Below are 18,726 nucleotides of genomic sequence, written 5' to 3' on the forward strand. Positions count from 1 at the left end.
CAATGGGCCTATATTTTATACAAGATGTTTTTAGATGGTTGAGTTACAAATGCTGGGATTTTCAAGCAGCCATTTTACCTTTCACTTTTGAACCTTAACTCTATTTTGCTTTAAAAAAAAAATACACTCATGGTCTTGTTTTTACACATCACAAAAAAGTGCTCAAGGTTAAGCTGGAAGAACATTCACCTTGATTGTTGAATAACTACTGCCTCTGAAGCCAGTGTGTGACTATTAAATGCCCAAGTTTGCTTCTTTAAAAGTTAACAAAATTTTCTGACTTAAAAATGAGGTTTTTTTACCTAGTCTGAATTTGGTATAGCAGTTAGACATGAAGAGACCCAAGTTGTCTATAGGGTCACTTGTGGAATATCCTTCACCCAGCACCTTTTAGAAAAGGAGATTATATTTGTTTTGCCCCAAAACAAATTATTATATTAATTATAATAATTATATTATAATTATTTATTTTAAATATGTATTTAAAATAAATCATATGGTAGGGGAGAATGGTCTCCATTGGTTTAAAATAAAGGAAAAAAAAAAGAACTGGTACACTTTTTGGGTTTATATTCAAAACAAGCATTTAAGCCGGGTACCAGTGGCTCAAACCTGTAATCCTAGCTACTCAGGAGGATAGTGGTTCAAAGCCAGTCTGGGCAAATAGTTCATGAGATCCTATCTCAAAAAAACCTATCACAAAAGGACTGGTGGAGTGGCTCAGGGTGTAGGCCTTGAGTTCAAACCCCAGTACCACAGAAATAATACTAATAATTAATAATAAATTTTAAAAAGAGCACTTACATTTGGCTCCCTCCTCTCTTCCTCTTGTCAAAACCACCACTTCTGTTTGTTTTTATCTTTGTGTTTTTGTTTTTTGGGGAGTTTTTTGGAAATACTGGAGTTTGAATTTGGTGTCTTGCACTTGCTAGGAAGGCTGTCTGCCACTTGAGCTACGTCTCTAGTCCTGTGATTGTTTTTAATTTCCTTAAATGCAAAACCTTCTGCTTTAACTCATGTGTATAGCCATACACATAGATTTCATCTTTATGCCTGAATTTGTGCTTTTTTGGGGGGACCTAGTTTACTTCATTAGCTTTGTGGTCTGGGATGTACTTCACAGAGCACCAGCCATGTGGAATCACTGCCTGATCCACTAGACAAACTAGCTTTGCATTGGCTTTCCCCTCCTCAGATGCTTGCCAGACTGCACTGGATATTGTATTAAACATGTTTCTGTACCAGACCACAGCAGTGAAACTTGCATTCTAGTAAGTTTAGAAATACATGTCCAAATCCATAGTTAATTCAGAGCACCTTAATGTCATGTCAGAAAGTAATATGATGCCTTCCCTTTTCTCTCATTTTGGCCATTAGATTTGCTGTGAGGCTTGGGTTGGGATATGCAGTTAGACTTCAGTTCTACACCTGTTTCCCAGACCTGCTACCTAATTCATCTCCGCTACATTCATGACCACTGCATTCTTTGCATGGTTAAATGGATTTCTCTATTTCTTAAAGTTGTCAGTATTAACTCTGTTAGTTACTCCATTTAGAAACAAGTTTGTACCTAAGCATTTGGTAGAACTTCTTGCAGAAGACATTAATTGATTTTTCCTAGAAGACACAATAATTTGAGTAGGGATGTGTATCTAGGGAAAACAGTATGTTTTTCTGTAAACTGTAGCTAGTGTCCTCTGCTTCAGTTTAATTCTGACAGTGTCCACCTGGAGACAGCTTCAGATCCCACAGGTTAAGGGCTCAGTCTTCAAGGCTCTCCCTTTCCCCACTTTTAGGTTCTAGTCAGAAACCCCAGATTTTTTTGGGGGGAGTAGGGGACAGGTGGGAAAGGGTTATTGGTTTGTCTTGAGACAGGGTCTTGCTCTGTAGCCCAGGCTAGCCTCAAACTCATGATCCTGTCACCTCTACAGTGCAGGAATTACAGGCATTGGACACCATGCCTTGCTCCCAGGCTGGTTTTACCTGTGCTTCTAACCACTTATAAATCAGAATTCCTTACTTCTTCTTCCTTGGGTTTGGTAATTTGCTTCAGTGACTCACAGAACTCCAGGATACACCAGCTTATTATAAAAGATACTTAAAAGGATAAGACGCATAGGTCAAGAAGGGCCGTATAGCCTCGGTGCCCTCTCCAGGTACATTTCCCTCCAGAAACCTCTGCAGTGCTCCCAACCCTGTCCTTCCAGGTTTTTATGGAGATTTTATTAATATCTAATGCTAAACTGGATGGGGATACCCAACAAGGCCTGTCTGCATCAGCATTCTTCTTGACCGCTCTGTACAGTATTCCTCCCACCAGGATATGGATTAGGACGACTATGAAATGAGAAGGGTTTTTATGATCTCCTGTCAGAGTGCCAATTCAGAAAAATGAAAAGTATTAGAGTTTCTCTGTCCTACCACAGGGAAAAGAGATTCTAGTTTTTTATGGAGGAAGTTGCGAGGTAGGAGCCCTGGATAAACACCAACATTTATGTCCTCATCGTAACACAGGATGGTACATTCTCTTTAAAATGAATTATTTCTTTTTTTTTTTTTTTAAGGATGGTTTTTTTTGTTTGTCTGCTTTTTTTTTTTTTTTTTTTTGGTGGCACTGGGGTTTGAACTCAGGCTCAGGGCCTTGAGCTTGCTAGGCAAGTGCTCTACTGCTAAAGCCACTCCACCAGCCCCCTTTTTTTTTTTAATGAATACATTTCTAAACATTTTTTTCTTTCCCAGGTAAAGAGATAGGAAATCAACAAGAAAATATCAAACATTTATCTTCCTTAAAACAGTTTGATATACTCACAGAATACTTGTGTAAAGCAGCCTCTTTCTTTTGAACAGATTAAAGAATGTGCTGATGAACCAGTTGGAAAAGGGTACCTGGTTTCCTGCTTGGTGGATCACCGGGGTAACATCACTGAGTATCAGTGTCACCAGTACATTACCAAGATGACAGCCATAATTTTCAGTGATTACCGTTTGATCTGTGGCTTTATGGATGATTGCAAAAATGACATCAACATACTGAAGTGTGGCAGCATTCGGCTTGGGGAAAAGGTATCTACTACATTGGCTTCACGAGGGGGTCTTAAGAACTTTGTAGATCAAAACCATTGTGTACCTCACATGGGAAAAAGGACTAGAGGAGATCTGAAAGTTGAAATTAAAAAAACTTGCCTGGGCACCCTAAGATCTAAGCCTTAGTGACTTATGAATATATTTCATGTGTTTGTAACAGTGTTTCAGTACTACATGGGAAGTAGAGGAATTAATATCTATTAAGAGTAGCTTAATCTTCAAAACATTACCTATTTAAAAAAAATATATTGCCTATAACATGCATCTGGCAAAGGAGAGACCTGAGTTCTCTAATATTTTTCTGCATGTATTCTACTGTTACCATTAAAAAAAAATCATGTAACAAACACACTGGTTAGTCTCCATCTACAAAATGAGGTATTTAAATGTTAGAAAGCTTTAAGATATGTAAAGGTACTTCTAACATACAGAAGAAAAATGCTCTGTAAACTGGTGCTTCATAAATCTGTTCTTCAGATTATAGTAAAGACAGAAACCACTTAGCTAGTTTCTTCTTCCCTATTATAGCTGATTTTGTTTGAAATTATTAGTCTATGGTACAGAAGGTTACAATGGAGGTTTTCCCAAGTTTATTCTGAATTTGTTTGCTCAGTAAAAATGAAAGAACCTCTTGAAAAGTAATGAATGCCAGTGGGAAAGGTGCACAAATACCTCTGGCATCAGCTATTAATTGTTACTGCTCATTAATCTGTTGTTTAGGACAGGATGGAAAACAAAATCCATTTGTCTCTTTGTGCTGTCTTTGTCCCTGACATGAATGCTATATCTGAGCACACCTGCTCAAGTGAAGGATTTAGTGCTGGGTGTTGGCTGGTTGTCACCAAGCCCTGATGCTCTGTCCTCCATATCATCACAGGGCCCTATCCCCTTGCATAGGTACTTCTGAGTCAGTATCTCCTCCTTCCCTTCCCTCTTCTCTCCCTTCTTCCCCTCCTCTCCCCTCCTTGCCATACCTGGCCTGAGTCAGTCTTGAAAGATCTTTTAGCTTGGCATAAAGCTGTCAGACAGCCAAAGAAAGGCCAATTTTAATAAAAGCAAATTTTTTTTTCCTTCCCAACAGACACTAGCAGTGGCATAAAAGTACTATTTCACTCTGATAATTCAGGAAGCTTGACTTTTTACTTAGGTTGTTGGAGATTCTGTGTGATGCCAAGCCTCCCTCCTTTTAAAATTTGCACAGTGTTACGGATACACTTTTTGGGAATCAGTGACGACGCTTTCTCACATTGCAATCAGTGGTCACACTATAGAGTGGACCATTTCATTTCCCCCCTTTGTAGTAGTTCATGCCTGTTGACCACCAGGATGATAGCTGACTGGCTTCCCCCAGTTCTCTGAATTATCTGTATAAATCTGTTTGTAGCTGCAGGCATAAGCTAATTTCTAAATCTGCAGTGGCTGAAATGACTGCAGGAAATAGTACTGCTGGAACTGAAGGTCATGACAAGATTGTTTGTTCAACTCTGATAAAATAGCAAAAGGATAGTTCCATGAACCATCAATGTTTTTTTTTTTTTTTTTTTTTGAGGCAGGGTCTTGTAGCCCAGTCTGGCCTTAACTTCTTGATCCTTCTATCTTAGCCTCCCACGTTCTCGGATTACTGTGTGCTCTACTACGCCCGATACATTTTATCTTTTGATGCACCTACCAGTTAGGTGAAATTTCTGTTTGTGCCACGTCCACCTTCACATCACAAGTTTGCTTCTGTTTATGGAACAGTGAGATGTACTCACTCATGCCTCATGGAAAAAGCATGCTCCCTCCATGTAACTCATGCTGGTGCCACAGCCATGTTTTAACATGAGGGCAGCATGTCCTCAGCTCTTTGCATTTTCTTTTTCTTTCTGTTTATTTTTGCAGTACTGGGGTTTGAACTGGGCCTGATACTTGGTAGGCAAATGTTGCCCTCTTCCACAGCCCTGCATTTTCTAACTATAGTTTGCTTCCCCAAAGCCAGTTATTTAGATGTAGAAAGTCCATAAAACTTCACTAATTGGCTTCTGACCACAGAAGAGAATAAGCTTCTCAGCTTCAAATCTGAAAACTGTAACTGGCTTTGAACTGACCTCCAGAGGTCAGAGGAGAGGGCTCATGCTTAATCTGATGTACCCTGTCTCTATGTGAATATATAAATATCAGAATTTCAAAAATAGAGTGAATTTTTCCAGACTATTAATATATATAAATTTTAGAGCAAAAAAGACAGATTAACAAAACCTTTTAGAATTTCCTAAATAAATACTGTCAAAAGAAAAGGGCAGATTTCCATGGATCTCAGTTTAAAATTTTTAATTTTAAAAAATCTGATAAACAAAACCATTAAGAAATATAGTAGCCCTAAATATTTAATCTCTCTGGTTGCATATTCAAAACAATTACAGACCCTAAATATACAGGGAAACACTTAGCAACTCATTACATGGAAATCATTTCCTTGCCAAATAATGCCAAAATTAAAAACTGAAATTTAGTCAAGTTAATTAACCTGCTATTATTTTTTAAACCTCCTTTTGATGCTTTATAACAGTGCTTCTCAGAGGGATCCATAGTCTGTCAGATCTAATGATGAAAACTGCAAGTGCTTTCTTTTGATTCTTATATGTAAAAGTGTGGTTCTATAGACTTTACATATTTTTATATGTAATAAAGATCTAAATATTTTTAAATAGAGGAAAAAAGATCAGCTGTTAGCCATTTTAAGTTTTTGTGATCTACTCAAATTTGGAATAGTACATTGTTTTATAATATCATGTTTATTTTTCTGTTCAGAATTGCTCTCCAAAAACACTTATCAGAGCCAATTATGGTGACTCATGCTATAATTCCAGCACTCAGGAGCCTGAGGCAGGAGAACTAACAGGTGGCTCACACCTGTAATTCTAACTACTCGGAAGGCAGAGATCAGGACAATCATGGTTTGAGGCCAGCCCTGCCAAATAGTTTGGGAGACCCTATCTCAAAACACCAGGGCTGGCAGAGTGGCTCAAGTGATAGAGCACCCGCCTATCAAGCGTGAGGCCCTGAGTTCAAACCCCAATATCACAGAAAAACAAAGAAAAAAAAGTTCAAGGCCAGCCTAGGCTAAATAGTGAGGCCCTGTCTCAAAAGAAAGAAAAAAAAAACGATCCAGAACTTTTTGGTCATTCCAGGTTTCTAAGCATTGGATAGATTCATAGAGCTAGTAAAAAAGGTTATTCCTGAATACAAAGCAGTTAGGGGAAATTTCTTCTATTTTGTTTGAGTGCATTGTTGTGTTACTATGGGACAATATAATGTAGTGCTTCTTTTTTTTTCTTCTTACCACTTGAACCACTCCACCAGCCCAGTACAGTGCAAAATGAAAGGTGATTGGATGGTTTTAGGAAAACTCTCAGAAACAATTTGTATAAATGGGATAATCTTGTTAAGTCGTGTTACAATAAATTCAAAACATCAAAGTGAGTGTAACACTGCACTGGTACATACTGTGTTGTTTGAGGACTGTATAGAGCAGAAAAGAAAGGCCAGGGGGTCTTTATAACATATTAAAGGATTTTGAGCTTTGTTTTGTACTGGGGATCAAACCCAGGATCTCGTGCATGTTAAGCGCATTGCTGCCACTGAACTACTTTCCCAGCTCTGCTGTTTTTTAGCTTGACTGAAAGCATTTGGAAAATGCCTAGCTTTTTAGAAGTCAACGTGTAGAGATTTCTGCAATGTTATATTTCATATTGACATGAAGTATGATCAGAGCATTCGGCTATTGTCTTTTCTTAAGAATTTTTTGACATTTAAACTTTAAAATTTAGAATCTTATTTCTAGTGCTAACCTATACTTGTAGCATACAGCATGGTTATTCTAAGTGAAGACTGTTGAGGGCATTGCCATTCACTTCACAGTGTGGTTGATTCTCAGAATATTGTTGGGGTAATAATAATGTTGGGGGATTGTTACTTTTTTTTTTTTTAAGCCAAATGATTTTTATTTGAAACCCACGAGATGAAAGTTTTAAAATACTAGTATCCTTGCTATTTTAGGATGCACATTCACAAGGTGAGGTGGTGTCATGCTTGGAGAAAGGCCTAGTGAAGGAAGCAGAAGAGAAAGAACCAAAGATTCAAGTCTCTGAACTCTGCAAGAAAGCCATTCTCCGGGTGGCTGAGCTGTCCTCTGATGACTTTCACTTAGACCGCCATTTATATTTTGCTTGTCGAGATGATCGGGAACGTTTTTGTGAAAATGTGAGTCAGCTAAGAAGCTCATCTTTTTTTCTTCCTTTTCTCTTTAAATATCTTTAATACTGTGCTCCAAAATAAAATAAACCATCACAAACCCTCACATGTAGAAAAGCCACTGTAATGGAAGATGGAATTAGTCCCAAGATAATAGACAATAGTGTAAGATGCTCAGTCTTGAAGATTTAACATCTAGCTAACAGTTGGCTTCCAACAATTTCCACACGTAATTTTTTCAACTTTATCTCATTTTCTCAGTTTCATTTCTTAGAAGTCTATTTTATCTATAGGAATCTTGTTTTACCAGGGATTCCTGTTCATACCTGTTCTGTGGCTAAAACTGACACATTATATATTTATATGGTCTCTTTTTCCTTCCTTCCTTCCTTTCTCTCCCTCCTTCCCTCCTTTTCTCCCTCCCTCCTTTCAAAGCAGGACTTCATACATGCTAAAACCAGCACTTTACCACTAAACTACTCCCTCTAAGCCCATAGACAGCTTTCTGACACTTTAAATACAAGTCTCCATCCTCACAACAAAGTTACTTATACTTCCTCTCTGCCTGCTGTCTTGAATTAACAGCATTAATTAATATCAGAGCTACTTATTATAAGTTTTATGACTAGCAAAAAGTTGTAAGAAAGGAGACTCACTCTGACACTTCTTGGTTCTTTAGCAGCGTATTTAATAGAAAGTTCTACATGGAAGTGGCGAATATCAAAGTACATTATACACATATGTGAAAATGTCATAATGAAGCCCATTTGGCACATTATTCACAGTTGTGGATAATGTGCAACATAACTATTTTGCTAGCAGTAGTAATAATGTGTATGTTCTATCTTACAGACACAAGCTGGTGAAGGCAGAGTGTATAAGTGCCTCTTTAACCATAAATTTGAAGAATCCATGAGTGAAAAGGTATTAGTTTGAAACAAACTGATATTTTATTAATTTCTTAAAAGTTTTCAGAAACTCGTTCTTATATGGTTGTCCCATAGTATCCACAAGGAGTTGGTTCCAGGACCCCCTCAGATGTCAAAGTCCAAGGATGCTCAAGTCCCTTAAATAAAATGGCATAACTTTTGCACGTAATCTATGCACACCTCTTCTGCACTTTATTTTATTCACCACTATACTAACAAAAATCCTGTGTATTTTAAATCACCTGTAGATTACTTACAATACTTCATATTATGTAAGTGATATGTAAATGGTTGTTGTACCGTATTGTTAAGAGAATGACATCTATACATGTTTAGTATAGACATAATTTTCTTTCCCCTGAATATTTTCATTTTGTGAATACAGAGGGCTGAACATACAAAATATGAATGAGCATTCCCTTTTCAAAGGTGAAACACTTGTGTTTAAGTAGAAGAACAAAGCATTTTTGGGCAACAGGTATGGTGATACATGCCTGTATCCCAGTATTCAGTTTGAGGCCAGCCTGAACTATATAGTGAGACCCTATCTCCAAAAAAAATTGGCTTATGCCAAGAAAATGAAGCTCTAATTGTGGTATCTAGACCGTGGGAAGTCATTAAAGATAATTTGGGAAGTAAAATTGGAAAATTTTGTATCAGAATCCCACTGATGCCAACACTACATATCTTGCAGTTTAGGCTAACCAAACCAGTATGCCTCTCAGGTAACCTTCTGTTTAATTTTTCATTAGCTTTCTCATTAAATGTTCTCATTGTTAGTCCTGTGCCTGGAAGAATGCAAGATCTCATTTTAAAATTAATTTGTCATTCCTATCATTTAGTTTCCTGTGCAGCTGAAGAAATGTTTATCATTTAGGTTTCCTTATATTATTTACTATTTACTACTTACTGTCTGATAAAAGTATAAAATGGAACATTCAAGTGTTATTGTCAGTTGCCACTTTGATTCTGATAAGATTTATTCTAGGATTATGGTTGAAAAGGAAAAGAACACTTTGTGTCAAATTAATGTATTACAATTTATCAAACATTTATACATTTAGGACAACTGCTATTGTAGCAACAGTTAGCAGTTCACTGTCATTTCAGGGTTTCCTACCCATGTACTTCTACCTCTTTGTGTGTGTGGTATTGGGGTTTGAACTCAGGGCCTCCACCTTGAGCCACTCCACGTGCGTGCGTGTGTGTGTGTGTGTGTGTGTGTGTTGGGTATTTTCTAGATAGGATATCAAGAACTATTTGCCCAGGCTAGTTTCAAACCACAGTCCTCCTGATCTTTGCCTCCTGAGTAGCTAGGATTACTATGGCTCAGTAGCTGTGAGCCATTGGCGCCCAGCTACTCCTACCTCTTGCCACACTAGTTTAGCACACCTGTGCTAAATTTTAACCAAACTTACAGACAGACATTTCAGTAATGACTGCAGTTGACATGTGTGGGATTAAGTTTCCACTTGTCTCAGAGGTCCATGTAAATTGCTGAGCCACACAAGTGGCATTACTTTTGCTGTACTCTTTCCTCAGTGTAGAGAAGCACTAACGACCCGCCAGAAGCTCATTGCCCAGGATTATAAAGTCAGTTATTCATTGGCCAAATCCTGCAAGAGTGACTTAAAGAAATACCGGTGCAATGTGGAAAACCTTCCTCGCTCCCGGGAAGCCAGGCTCTCCTACCTTCTAATGTGCCTGGAGTCAGCTGTGCACAGAGGTGAGAGTTCCTTTTATCTCACACATTTCTTTTGGGATTCACACTTTGTACCTCTAAATGTCAGTTTCCTCCTATCTTTTCTGAGAATTTTTAATTTTTAAAACACATAATGTTTACACTTAGGAAAATGGGGTAACATGATTTAGCATGTGAGCTGTGGATCAGAGAGACTTGGCTTCAACTTAGGGCTAACTGGCTGGATGACCATTTTTCTTTTAAGTTTATTTTTGTTGGCATTTACAACTCAAAAGTAGGGGTGACAGAGTGAATATTTAAAATGTAGTCTTTTCCACAAGTATTAATTGTGTAGACCAATGGGGATTGTTCTTTGGGTTTCATTTTACCCCCAGTAGTTCTCTTATTGGTAAAATTTCTGGGACTAGGGATACAGCTCAGTGGCTTATTGTTTCTGAGTGTACATAAGGCTGTGGATTCAGTCCCTAGCACCAAATAAATGAATAAGCACTTCCACTGGCAAAGCATTTATTTTACTAGTTTAGGAGTACAAAATCTGTATAATGTACAATACTGATAGGATAAACCTGAGTCTCCAGCATTTAAGTCTGCTTTGTGCTTATTAAAGCTTTTCGGTCTAGATATTAGGATAAGTGACATATTCTATTCCAGACAAAAACATGCATTTTACATTTTGTTATATGTGGTGATTTCTGATCCTCAAGTTCACCAGTATTGTGTGTGACTTGTGTCCTAACTCAGGGCGACAAGTGAGCAGTGAGTGCCAGGGGGAGATGCTAGATTACCGGCGCATGCTGATGGAAGACTTCTCTCTGAGCCCTGAGATCATCCTGAGCTGTCGTGGGGAGATCGAGCACCACTGTTCTGGATTACATCGGAAAGGGCGAACCCTGCACTGTCTGATGAAAGTAGTTCGTGGAGACAAGGGGAACCTTGGAATGAACTGTCAGCAGGCGGTAAAGAAAAATTTTCTACTGCCACCTTTACTATCACATTTTATCAGTTAAGGAGCCTCTCATGACACTTCTTGATATCTGGATCATTTCTGCTATCACAGTGAACATTAGGTACTAATGACCACACAAGAATACTGGTTTTTTGAGCGTATCTGAATAAGAATGTGAAATTTGCTGCAGAACAAAAGTTTGAGCTCATAATCAAGAAAAAAGAGGTATATAGTTAGGTAAAGAAAATGCATTTGTTTGCTGCAGTTTCTAAAGAAAGGATAACTTGGCTAAATTGAATTTACTAAACTCAAAATCAAGACAAATCAGGTTCTGATAAATCAGGAAGGGTCCTTCACCAAAAGAGATTTTTGCCTGTTTTAATAAGTTTGATTGAGTTGAGGCTGAAAGAGCTGACATGGGTTGAAACTTCTGAAAGTTTCTTTTTATTACCGATGTGCAACATGGCCTGAAGGATCAGGAAAGCATGCCATTTTTAGAATTGTACCATCTATTTTAATTAGACAAGGGCAACTATGAGTGAAAGGGTCTTTATTTTGCCACCCCCAGACTTTGAAGTCAGTGCTCTTAAGATAATTGGAATAATTAGCACACTTTGCTTGAGAAAATTATTTTTGCTGCAGTATTCATAGGCAGTTAGATAATTGCAGATCAAGTGTGTAATATACAGTTAACAAAACACACACATAATGTATCTGTGTCATTACCACTGTCCGTATTTGTTACCTTTCACTGGGTCTGAGTCCTTGGCTTAAAATACCAAATGCAACAGTAGCACTCTGTACGACAGACTTTCCTTTAGGAATCACATAGTTCAGTTTTAAACCTAAAGTAGGTTTTCCCCTAAGTATAACTTTAGGAAACACAATTAGTCCTTTATCTTGTAGTTGACATTTTTATTAAAAACTATTACTTGAATTTTATTTTCCTACTAATCATGTAAAATCAGAATTTTACAACCTGAAACAAAATTTTACCGTCTAAAACACAAATTTCTATAGTCTTTGGGTATGGAGTAAAATTTCATCTTAGCTTCTGTTACTCACCCTAACTCAAAGTAGACAGTTATGTTTATGTACCCTCAGCGGGAAAAAGAGGTAAATGTAGCATCTCATCCAGACAGCAAGCCTGGCTACAAGGAAGGCTTCTGGGATCTACTGTGGTTTGAGTTTGTTGCAATATAGTCCTTCAGGAGCAGTTCTTGCTGGCAATTGCCCTAGGAAGCCTCTGTGCCAATGAATGTGCCTGGCACCAGACCAAGAATGAATCAGAAAACAGCCTATGCTGTATTTCCCTTTCATCCCCATTTCTGCCCAGAAAGATTTTGGAGGAAGGTCGGGGAGAAAACCTGTCTTTTTACTCAGCCTGCACCTGTTGTAAAATGTTCAGAAAAAACAAAATAGACTGAGCTAGCTTTATTTTGAGGCATGTAGTTCACTCCTCAGGCTTTTTGAAATTGAGCTTGTTGAAAGATCTAGTGACTCAACATGAAAATAAGTAAGTCCCGCCCACCTCACCCTTGGTGCCCACAAGAGAGTACTTTCCCACCTAGAGGGCAGCCTCAAATAGTGGTTTTGCCCACATGAAGACTAGCCAAGTGGGAGAAACTCTTGACTTTTAGTTTTATGAACCCATGTTTTTTAGCCTTTTCTCATAAAAACTGAAGGCGTTTCTCCAAAGGGAGAAAACCTTCCTTAGTCTTCTTTGTTGTCCATCCTCAGTCAAATTGAGGAGTGCTTTGAAGTAAATTATTTTGAGTGTCTTTCTTTCGTTTTCAGACATTGCTTCCTTGATACAGTAGACTTTGTTTGCTAAGCAGGCGCCCTGCCCCATGAGCCACCACCCCCAGTGTAAAGCAAGAGATTTTGATACCTGTCTGATTGAGCATTAATTTTTCCTATTCTCTTCTTGGATTGTTTAGTGATCACTCAACAATAGTAAACTATAAAGTATAAGGATAATTAGTATCTTAATGAGTACATATACTTCCAAATTTACCACAATCTTGAACTATTCACTTTTCTGTGATTACAGGTAAATGATTTCAGACAAGGCACTCCCAGGCAAAAATGATCCCCCAGACTATTCTAGAGTAATCTTTTCTCTGAAGTGCGTCCCAGGATTTCCTAAGTGTGTCACAAGATACGCTTAGGAATAGATGTACAATCATGTAGCACCTTACTTTTTTGTTGTTGTTGTTGTTTTGTTTTTTACTGTACTGGGGCTTGAACTCAGAGCCTACATCTTGAGCCACTTCACCATCCCTTTTTTGTGAAGGGTTTTTTCGAGATAGGGTCTCCTGAACTATTTGCCCAGGCTGGCTTCAAACCATGATCTTCCAGATCTCGTGTCTCCTGAGTAGCTAGGCTTATAGGCGTGAGCTACCAGTGGGGGGCTCACATTTCTTTTTTTGTATTTCACATACTTCCATCACTGACTTCCAGAATAGCAATGATCCCTTGAGCTGTTAGCCTGTTAATCTCTATAGGGTGTTTATTTTCTCCTTTAATTTTAGCTGCAATGTAATATATTCATTGTGAGTTCTCAAAGTTTGCCCATCAGTCATGAAATTTAACTGACACATTTCTTACAAAGTCTTCCAGACTCTTTGTTGCTTCTAACTTCCCTTAGAAAAAGATATAAAGATTTTTATCTTTGTCAACATAACATCATAAATTAGGTGGATTATCAAAATACTGTAGTCTTTTATCAACTAACCACAGCATTTTGTAATTTCTCCAGATTGCTACCAAGAATCTATATAAATAATTTCCATCCTAGAACATTGAAAATCTTTCATATTTCTCTTAATTGGCTTCTTTTAGGATAATGGAAGGGTTTTTTGTTCTACATTTCCTTTGATCTGTGATTTCTGGTAAATACGTGAAAGGGTCAGGGCCTCCACATGAGCCTTTGTAGGATCAACGTCAGGTGTATACATCAGAGAAGTCTCCTAGAGAGGATAAATCACTGACACAAAAAGGGGTCTAATTCTTTAACTTGAGGGAGGAGAAAAGACTCAAACCAGTAAAGCTTGTAATTTTTAAATTTTCTTTCTCTTATTTAAGATTTCCCACCCCTGGAGTTGGGTTTGTAGTTCAGTGGTGGAGTGTGTGGCTAGCATGTACAAGGCCCTGGGTTCAATCCCCAGGACCAAAAAGAAAAATATTTCCACCCCAAATGCCATCTGCCACCCATCTGTAGTAATAATGATGTTTTATTTCTATAAAATGCCTTGCAGTTTACCCAGTTTCTCCCCAAGTAGTAGTATTTCTTATAGTCTGCAGTTAAACTGAAACTTAGATGTTAATCAACTTGTCCATATTCTCAGCACTAGTATTGTGCAGAGCCAGAACCATCAATAGAATTCTGATCCTTAATTTAGAGCTTTTTCCTCCATGCCCCAAAGGCCTTCTCAAAGACAGGAAAAGAAACTAAGGCATCTTTACTCCTCCCTTATTCCATGATCAAGGATGGATCAAACAAAACTATAGATAGAGTGCCTGTTATCAGTTTCAGTTGCATGATGACATACATTTTTCCTGTAGTCTTGTAACAAATGAGTTGTGGGGTTTCTCTTGGCTGTGTAAAAACAGTTGAGGACAAAATAGGAAGTTATAAGTGTTCTTGTTTTGTTTCTGCAAGTTAAATATCTCTTATCTGACTTTAATAAACAGTATACTTGTTTTAGTACCAGTGTCATTAAAGCAAAATTTAAATTCATGTTAGCCCAAATTAGGTCTCTAACTGGAGATGTGTTTACTCTCTCATCCACTCAACTCTGGCTTGACACCTTGTGTGTCAAGTTTAGTTATCTGATTAGCAAGTAGCCAGATAAAAAGAAAGAGGTAGCCTTCCCAGTCACATTGTGAAGACCTGTTGTTTTTCAGGTATCCAGGGATAGTTTATAACAGATAGATGAGCTACCTCCACAAGGACATAAACAGAAAAACTTGCAACAAGGTGGAAAAGCCAGTTAGAAAGTATTTGGCAACAATTCTTGAGCTTGGCCAGTGACAACTCCAGAGCCTTGTTAAAGTACATTGTGATGTGCCAGACTGAGCAGCTGATAAATGGTGGCATGACACTGCTCTTTTGTGGTGCCTTAAGTGACTTTTTCTTCCTTTGTAATTTTCCTTCATCCAGCTTCAAACACTGATTCAGGAGACTGACCCTGGTGCCGATTACCGCATCGATCGAGCTTTGAATGAAGCCTGTGAATCTGTAATACAGACAGCCTGCAAACACATACGATCCGGAGACCCAATGTAGGTTCTCTTGTTTGGCATAATCCATATTGTATGTTAGCTGGCAGCAAAGGGAACATTCTATCAAATGACTTTGGGTGGCTTAATTTTTTTTTTTCCTTCAGTACTGGGCTTTGAACTCAGGGCCTACACCTTCAGCCACTCCACCAGACCTTTTTTTGTGATGGGGGTTTTTTCGAGATAGGGTCTCACAAACTATTTGTCCAGGCTGGCTTCAAACCACAATCCTCCTAATTTCTGCCTCCTGAGGCTTAACATCTTGACTAAAATTTTGTTGAACAGGAACATACCAACTTGTACTAAAACTAGTATTGGAATTCAGGCTTCCTATAGAGGTACAGCACTGTGATGGTGTTTGTTGACAGTGACTGGGCATGTATGGGCCTGTCTACCAGGTCATGAAACAGCTTCCTGTAATGCAGGTGAAAGTGAGACAGAGACACCCTGTTTCTGTCAAAGACAAAGTGACATATACACTGGTGCTCTGTTTGTACATTGACTCATCATGTGCTTTGGCTACTTGATGATCGTTAGAAAGCAGTTGACTGTAATTGAAACAAAATGTGGTAGTTGGAGAGTGTAGTCATGGACCAACTAAATATTGGAGTTGCTTCCAAGGTCTAGGAAATCTAAATAAATGCTATGATAAAATGTTTGATTCTCTTGTATTAGTTTTATTCTATATAATGTGAAAACAATTCTCAAAGCCAGATTGCAAGTAAAAACAGGTTTCCCAGTCTGCAAAAGTTTTTATAGATTTCAGCTGGCACTACCCAACATTAAAGTGAACTCAGTCCAGGTTTATTGTCATTATGCTATGTAAAAACTGCTGTTCATGCTGTGGTAGGGAATTAAAAATGGTACTCTTGCTGAACGTGGTGGTATATGCTTATAGTCTCAGCAATACAGGAGGAATAGCAGGGGGATTATGGTCCGAGACTGACCCTGGGAAAACGTGCAAGACCTGATCTGAAAAATAGCTAAAGCAAAAAAGGGCTGGCGGGGGGTGGGGGGTGGGGGGGGGGTGGGCGTGTGGCTGAAGTTGAGAGTACTTGCCTAGCAAGCACAAGGCCCTTGAGCCCAGCACAGCACCAAAACAAAACAAATATTCTATTTAAAGCTTTTGGTGATCATGGAAGAGAGAGATAAGCACACTTACACTAAAAATATAATAATAACTGCTTCAACCAAAACGTCCAGGGGGTTGGGGAGGATCTGCTACAGATTCAAACAGACTTAGATACTTGAAATTAAATACAATGTGTGGACCTTTGCCGGGTCCTAATTTAAACAGCATGTAAAAAGACATGAGGTAATTGGAAAAATTTGAAAATGAACAGGATATTACTTGATATTAAGGATTTTTTTTATTGGTGGTGTGACAATAGTACTATGTTTCCATATTTTTGAGAAAATGCCAAAGTATTTATTACTGAAAGGATGTGTGAGATTTGCTTCAAAATATCAACAAGGAGCGCAGAGTCAAAAGAAACTCTGCACCAGGCTGATAAAGCTATGGGCGTGAGGGAGGTAGCCAGTATGTCATTCTCTATTTCTGTGTGTGTTGAATGTTTTTCTTAATAATAGTTAAAACAAAGCAGCTGTGCACATTTGTGCATGCAGAGCTCTCCACGCAGGGCAGCTCTAAGGTTGATAGAAGACATCACTATCAAGTTCCATTCATTTTAGTGATTATCAGAAAAAATATTTCTTATTGCCTTAGGAAAATAACTGAAGGGCTTTTTCTGTGGACCAGGGAACTAGTGTACAGACATAAGCATTCCAGCTTGTTGTCAGAACACTTGTCTCTCTCACTACACTTTTACCTCTTTATGGCTAGGATCCTGTCGTGTCTAATGGAGCATTTGTACACAGAGAAGATGGTGGAAGATTGTGAACACCGTCTCTTAGAGCTGCAGTATTTTATCTCTCGGGATTGGAAGTGAGTATTTTGAATCTAGCATAAGGCATTACCTCAGCCTGTTCTCCTCTGTAGTTAGTATCATCTCTGGGGCAGGTGGTAGAAGGGGTGCTGGAGAATAATCCCAGGGTTTCATGCTTGCTACGTCACACTCTATGCTACTGAGCTATACTCCCACCCCTTCCCCCCCACCACGTATTTTATAATAATCAGGAGGGAATTATTTTCAAATTCTGGGATGGCTAACATATTCCAACCTCCTGAAAACCTGTTATTGCTTCCAGAGTAGTATCTGAAAGCAGAGTCTTATCAGTCATACCAAGTATTACTGCTCACCACTACTTTGGAAGTCAGGGCCAAAATGATTCTGATACCACAGACATCTGTCTAGAAAGAACTCTGGCATCTGAGGTGCACCAAAAGCATCTTTAGATATGACTAAGAAGATAATAGTACATTTGTATCTTCATTGATTTTCACTAAGAATAGGTACTTGCTTTTATTTCCTTAACTATTCAGAGTTATTGAATTTATTCTTTCTTGAGAGATTGTTATCAATAAGCGACAACTGTATTCTCTAATTGCCGTCTCATCCTGTTAAGGGAAGAAAAAAGAGGGTGGGAATGAAGTGAGAGAAGGGTCTCTGTTACAGTCAGAATCGCTATTGTTTACTGGCTGTTTCTCCCCTCTTTTTTCCATGTCCTTTTTCCCTTCCACCTCCAGAGCCACTGATAATGGATCTCACTACTGCTTCTGCTTCCCAAGTTCAGTTGCTTCCTGATTCAATTATTTAAGCCACTGTATGTGGGCATTAATCTTTTCTGGTGATTAATCTATGTTTTGCTCATATGTTATAATAGAAAGAGATTACTTGAAAATTTGAGGTGGTTTTATTTCTGTTCAGAGTAACTTCGGAAGGCAGTTGTTGTGGTGTACACCTGTAATCCTACCACTTAGTAGACTGAGGCAAGAGGATCAAGAGTTTGAGGCTGACCTGGGCTACTAATGAGACCCTGTCTCAAAAAAAAAAAAATTATCTGTGGGAAAGGCCACAGATAGCTGTGCTTGGTCAGGCCATTTGAACTGAAGTTACCAAGAGTTTCCTGAAAGCACATGTCACCTTAGTCAAGACCATGATTTCTCCTCTTCAGTTCTTTCCCCAATGACCAAAAATGTGCCTTGGAGCCCTAAAAGCTACTCATTAAGTATATAGCAGCCTCTCTCCTATTAAATAGCCTTCCTCCATGATTGATAATATAATGTAGACGGAATGAAAGCATTCCTTGTCTGGTTTGAAGAAAAGAAGCAGGCTTATTGCCTAATTCAAGTAGTTCAGGCTGACCTCAAATTCATGATCCTACTGACTTAACCTCCCAAATACTGGAATTATAGTTTTGCACCACCACACCCAGCTCCAGGATGACATCTTTGAGGTAGGGCATAAGTTTTTTGTATGAAGGTTAACAAACTTTTGTAGATTGACCATGGTGTGTCCACTATGAATGACATTTAGGCCTGATGTGGTAGTGTACACCTGTAATCATAGATACTCAGTGGGTAAAGATCAGGAGGATTGAAGTTCAAGACCAGCTGGGCAAAGAGTTAATGAGACCCCAGCTCAACA

At 38.5% G+C, this 18,726-nt stretch overlaps 1 protein-coding gene across 2 annotated transcripts in view; it reads left to right on the forward strand.

Annotated features, from left to right (window-relative positions):
• Glg1 (golgi glycoprotein 1) overlaps positions 1–18,726 on the forward strand; it is a 110,618-nt gene that overhangs the window by 60,308 nt on the left and 31,584 nt on the right. For both annotated transcript variants that reach the window (XM_074055661.1, XM_074055660.1), the window contains exons 4-10: positions 2,848–3,063; positions 7,123–7,326; positions 8,170–8,241; positions 9,789–9,972; positions 10,690–10,904; positions 15,060–15,181; positions 17,022–17,123. In XM_074055661.1, coding sequence (XP_073911762.1) covers positions 2,848–3,063; positions 7,123–7,326; positions 8,170–8,241; positions 9,789–9,972; positions 10,690–10,904; positions 15,060–15,181; positions 17,022–17,123 — 1,115 coding nt within the window. The remainder of the gene's footprint in view (positions 1–2,847; positions 3,064–7,122; positions 7,327–8,169; positions 8,242–9,788; positions 9,973–10,689; positions 10,905–15,059; positions 15,182–17,021; positions 17,124–18,726) is intronic.

Source organism: Castor canadensis, chromosome 15 (assembly GCF_047511655.1).
Source record: "Castor canadensis chromosome 15, mCasCan1.hap1v2, whole genome shotgun sequence".
Taxonomy (NCBI): Eukaryota; Metazoa; Chordata; class Mammalia; order Rodentia; family Castoridae; genus Castor; species Castor canadensis.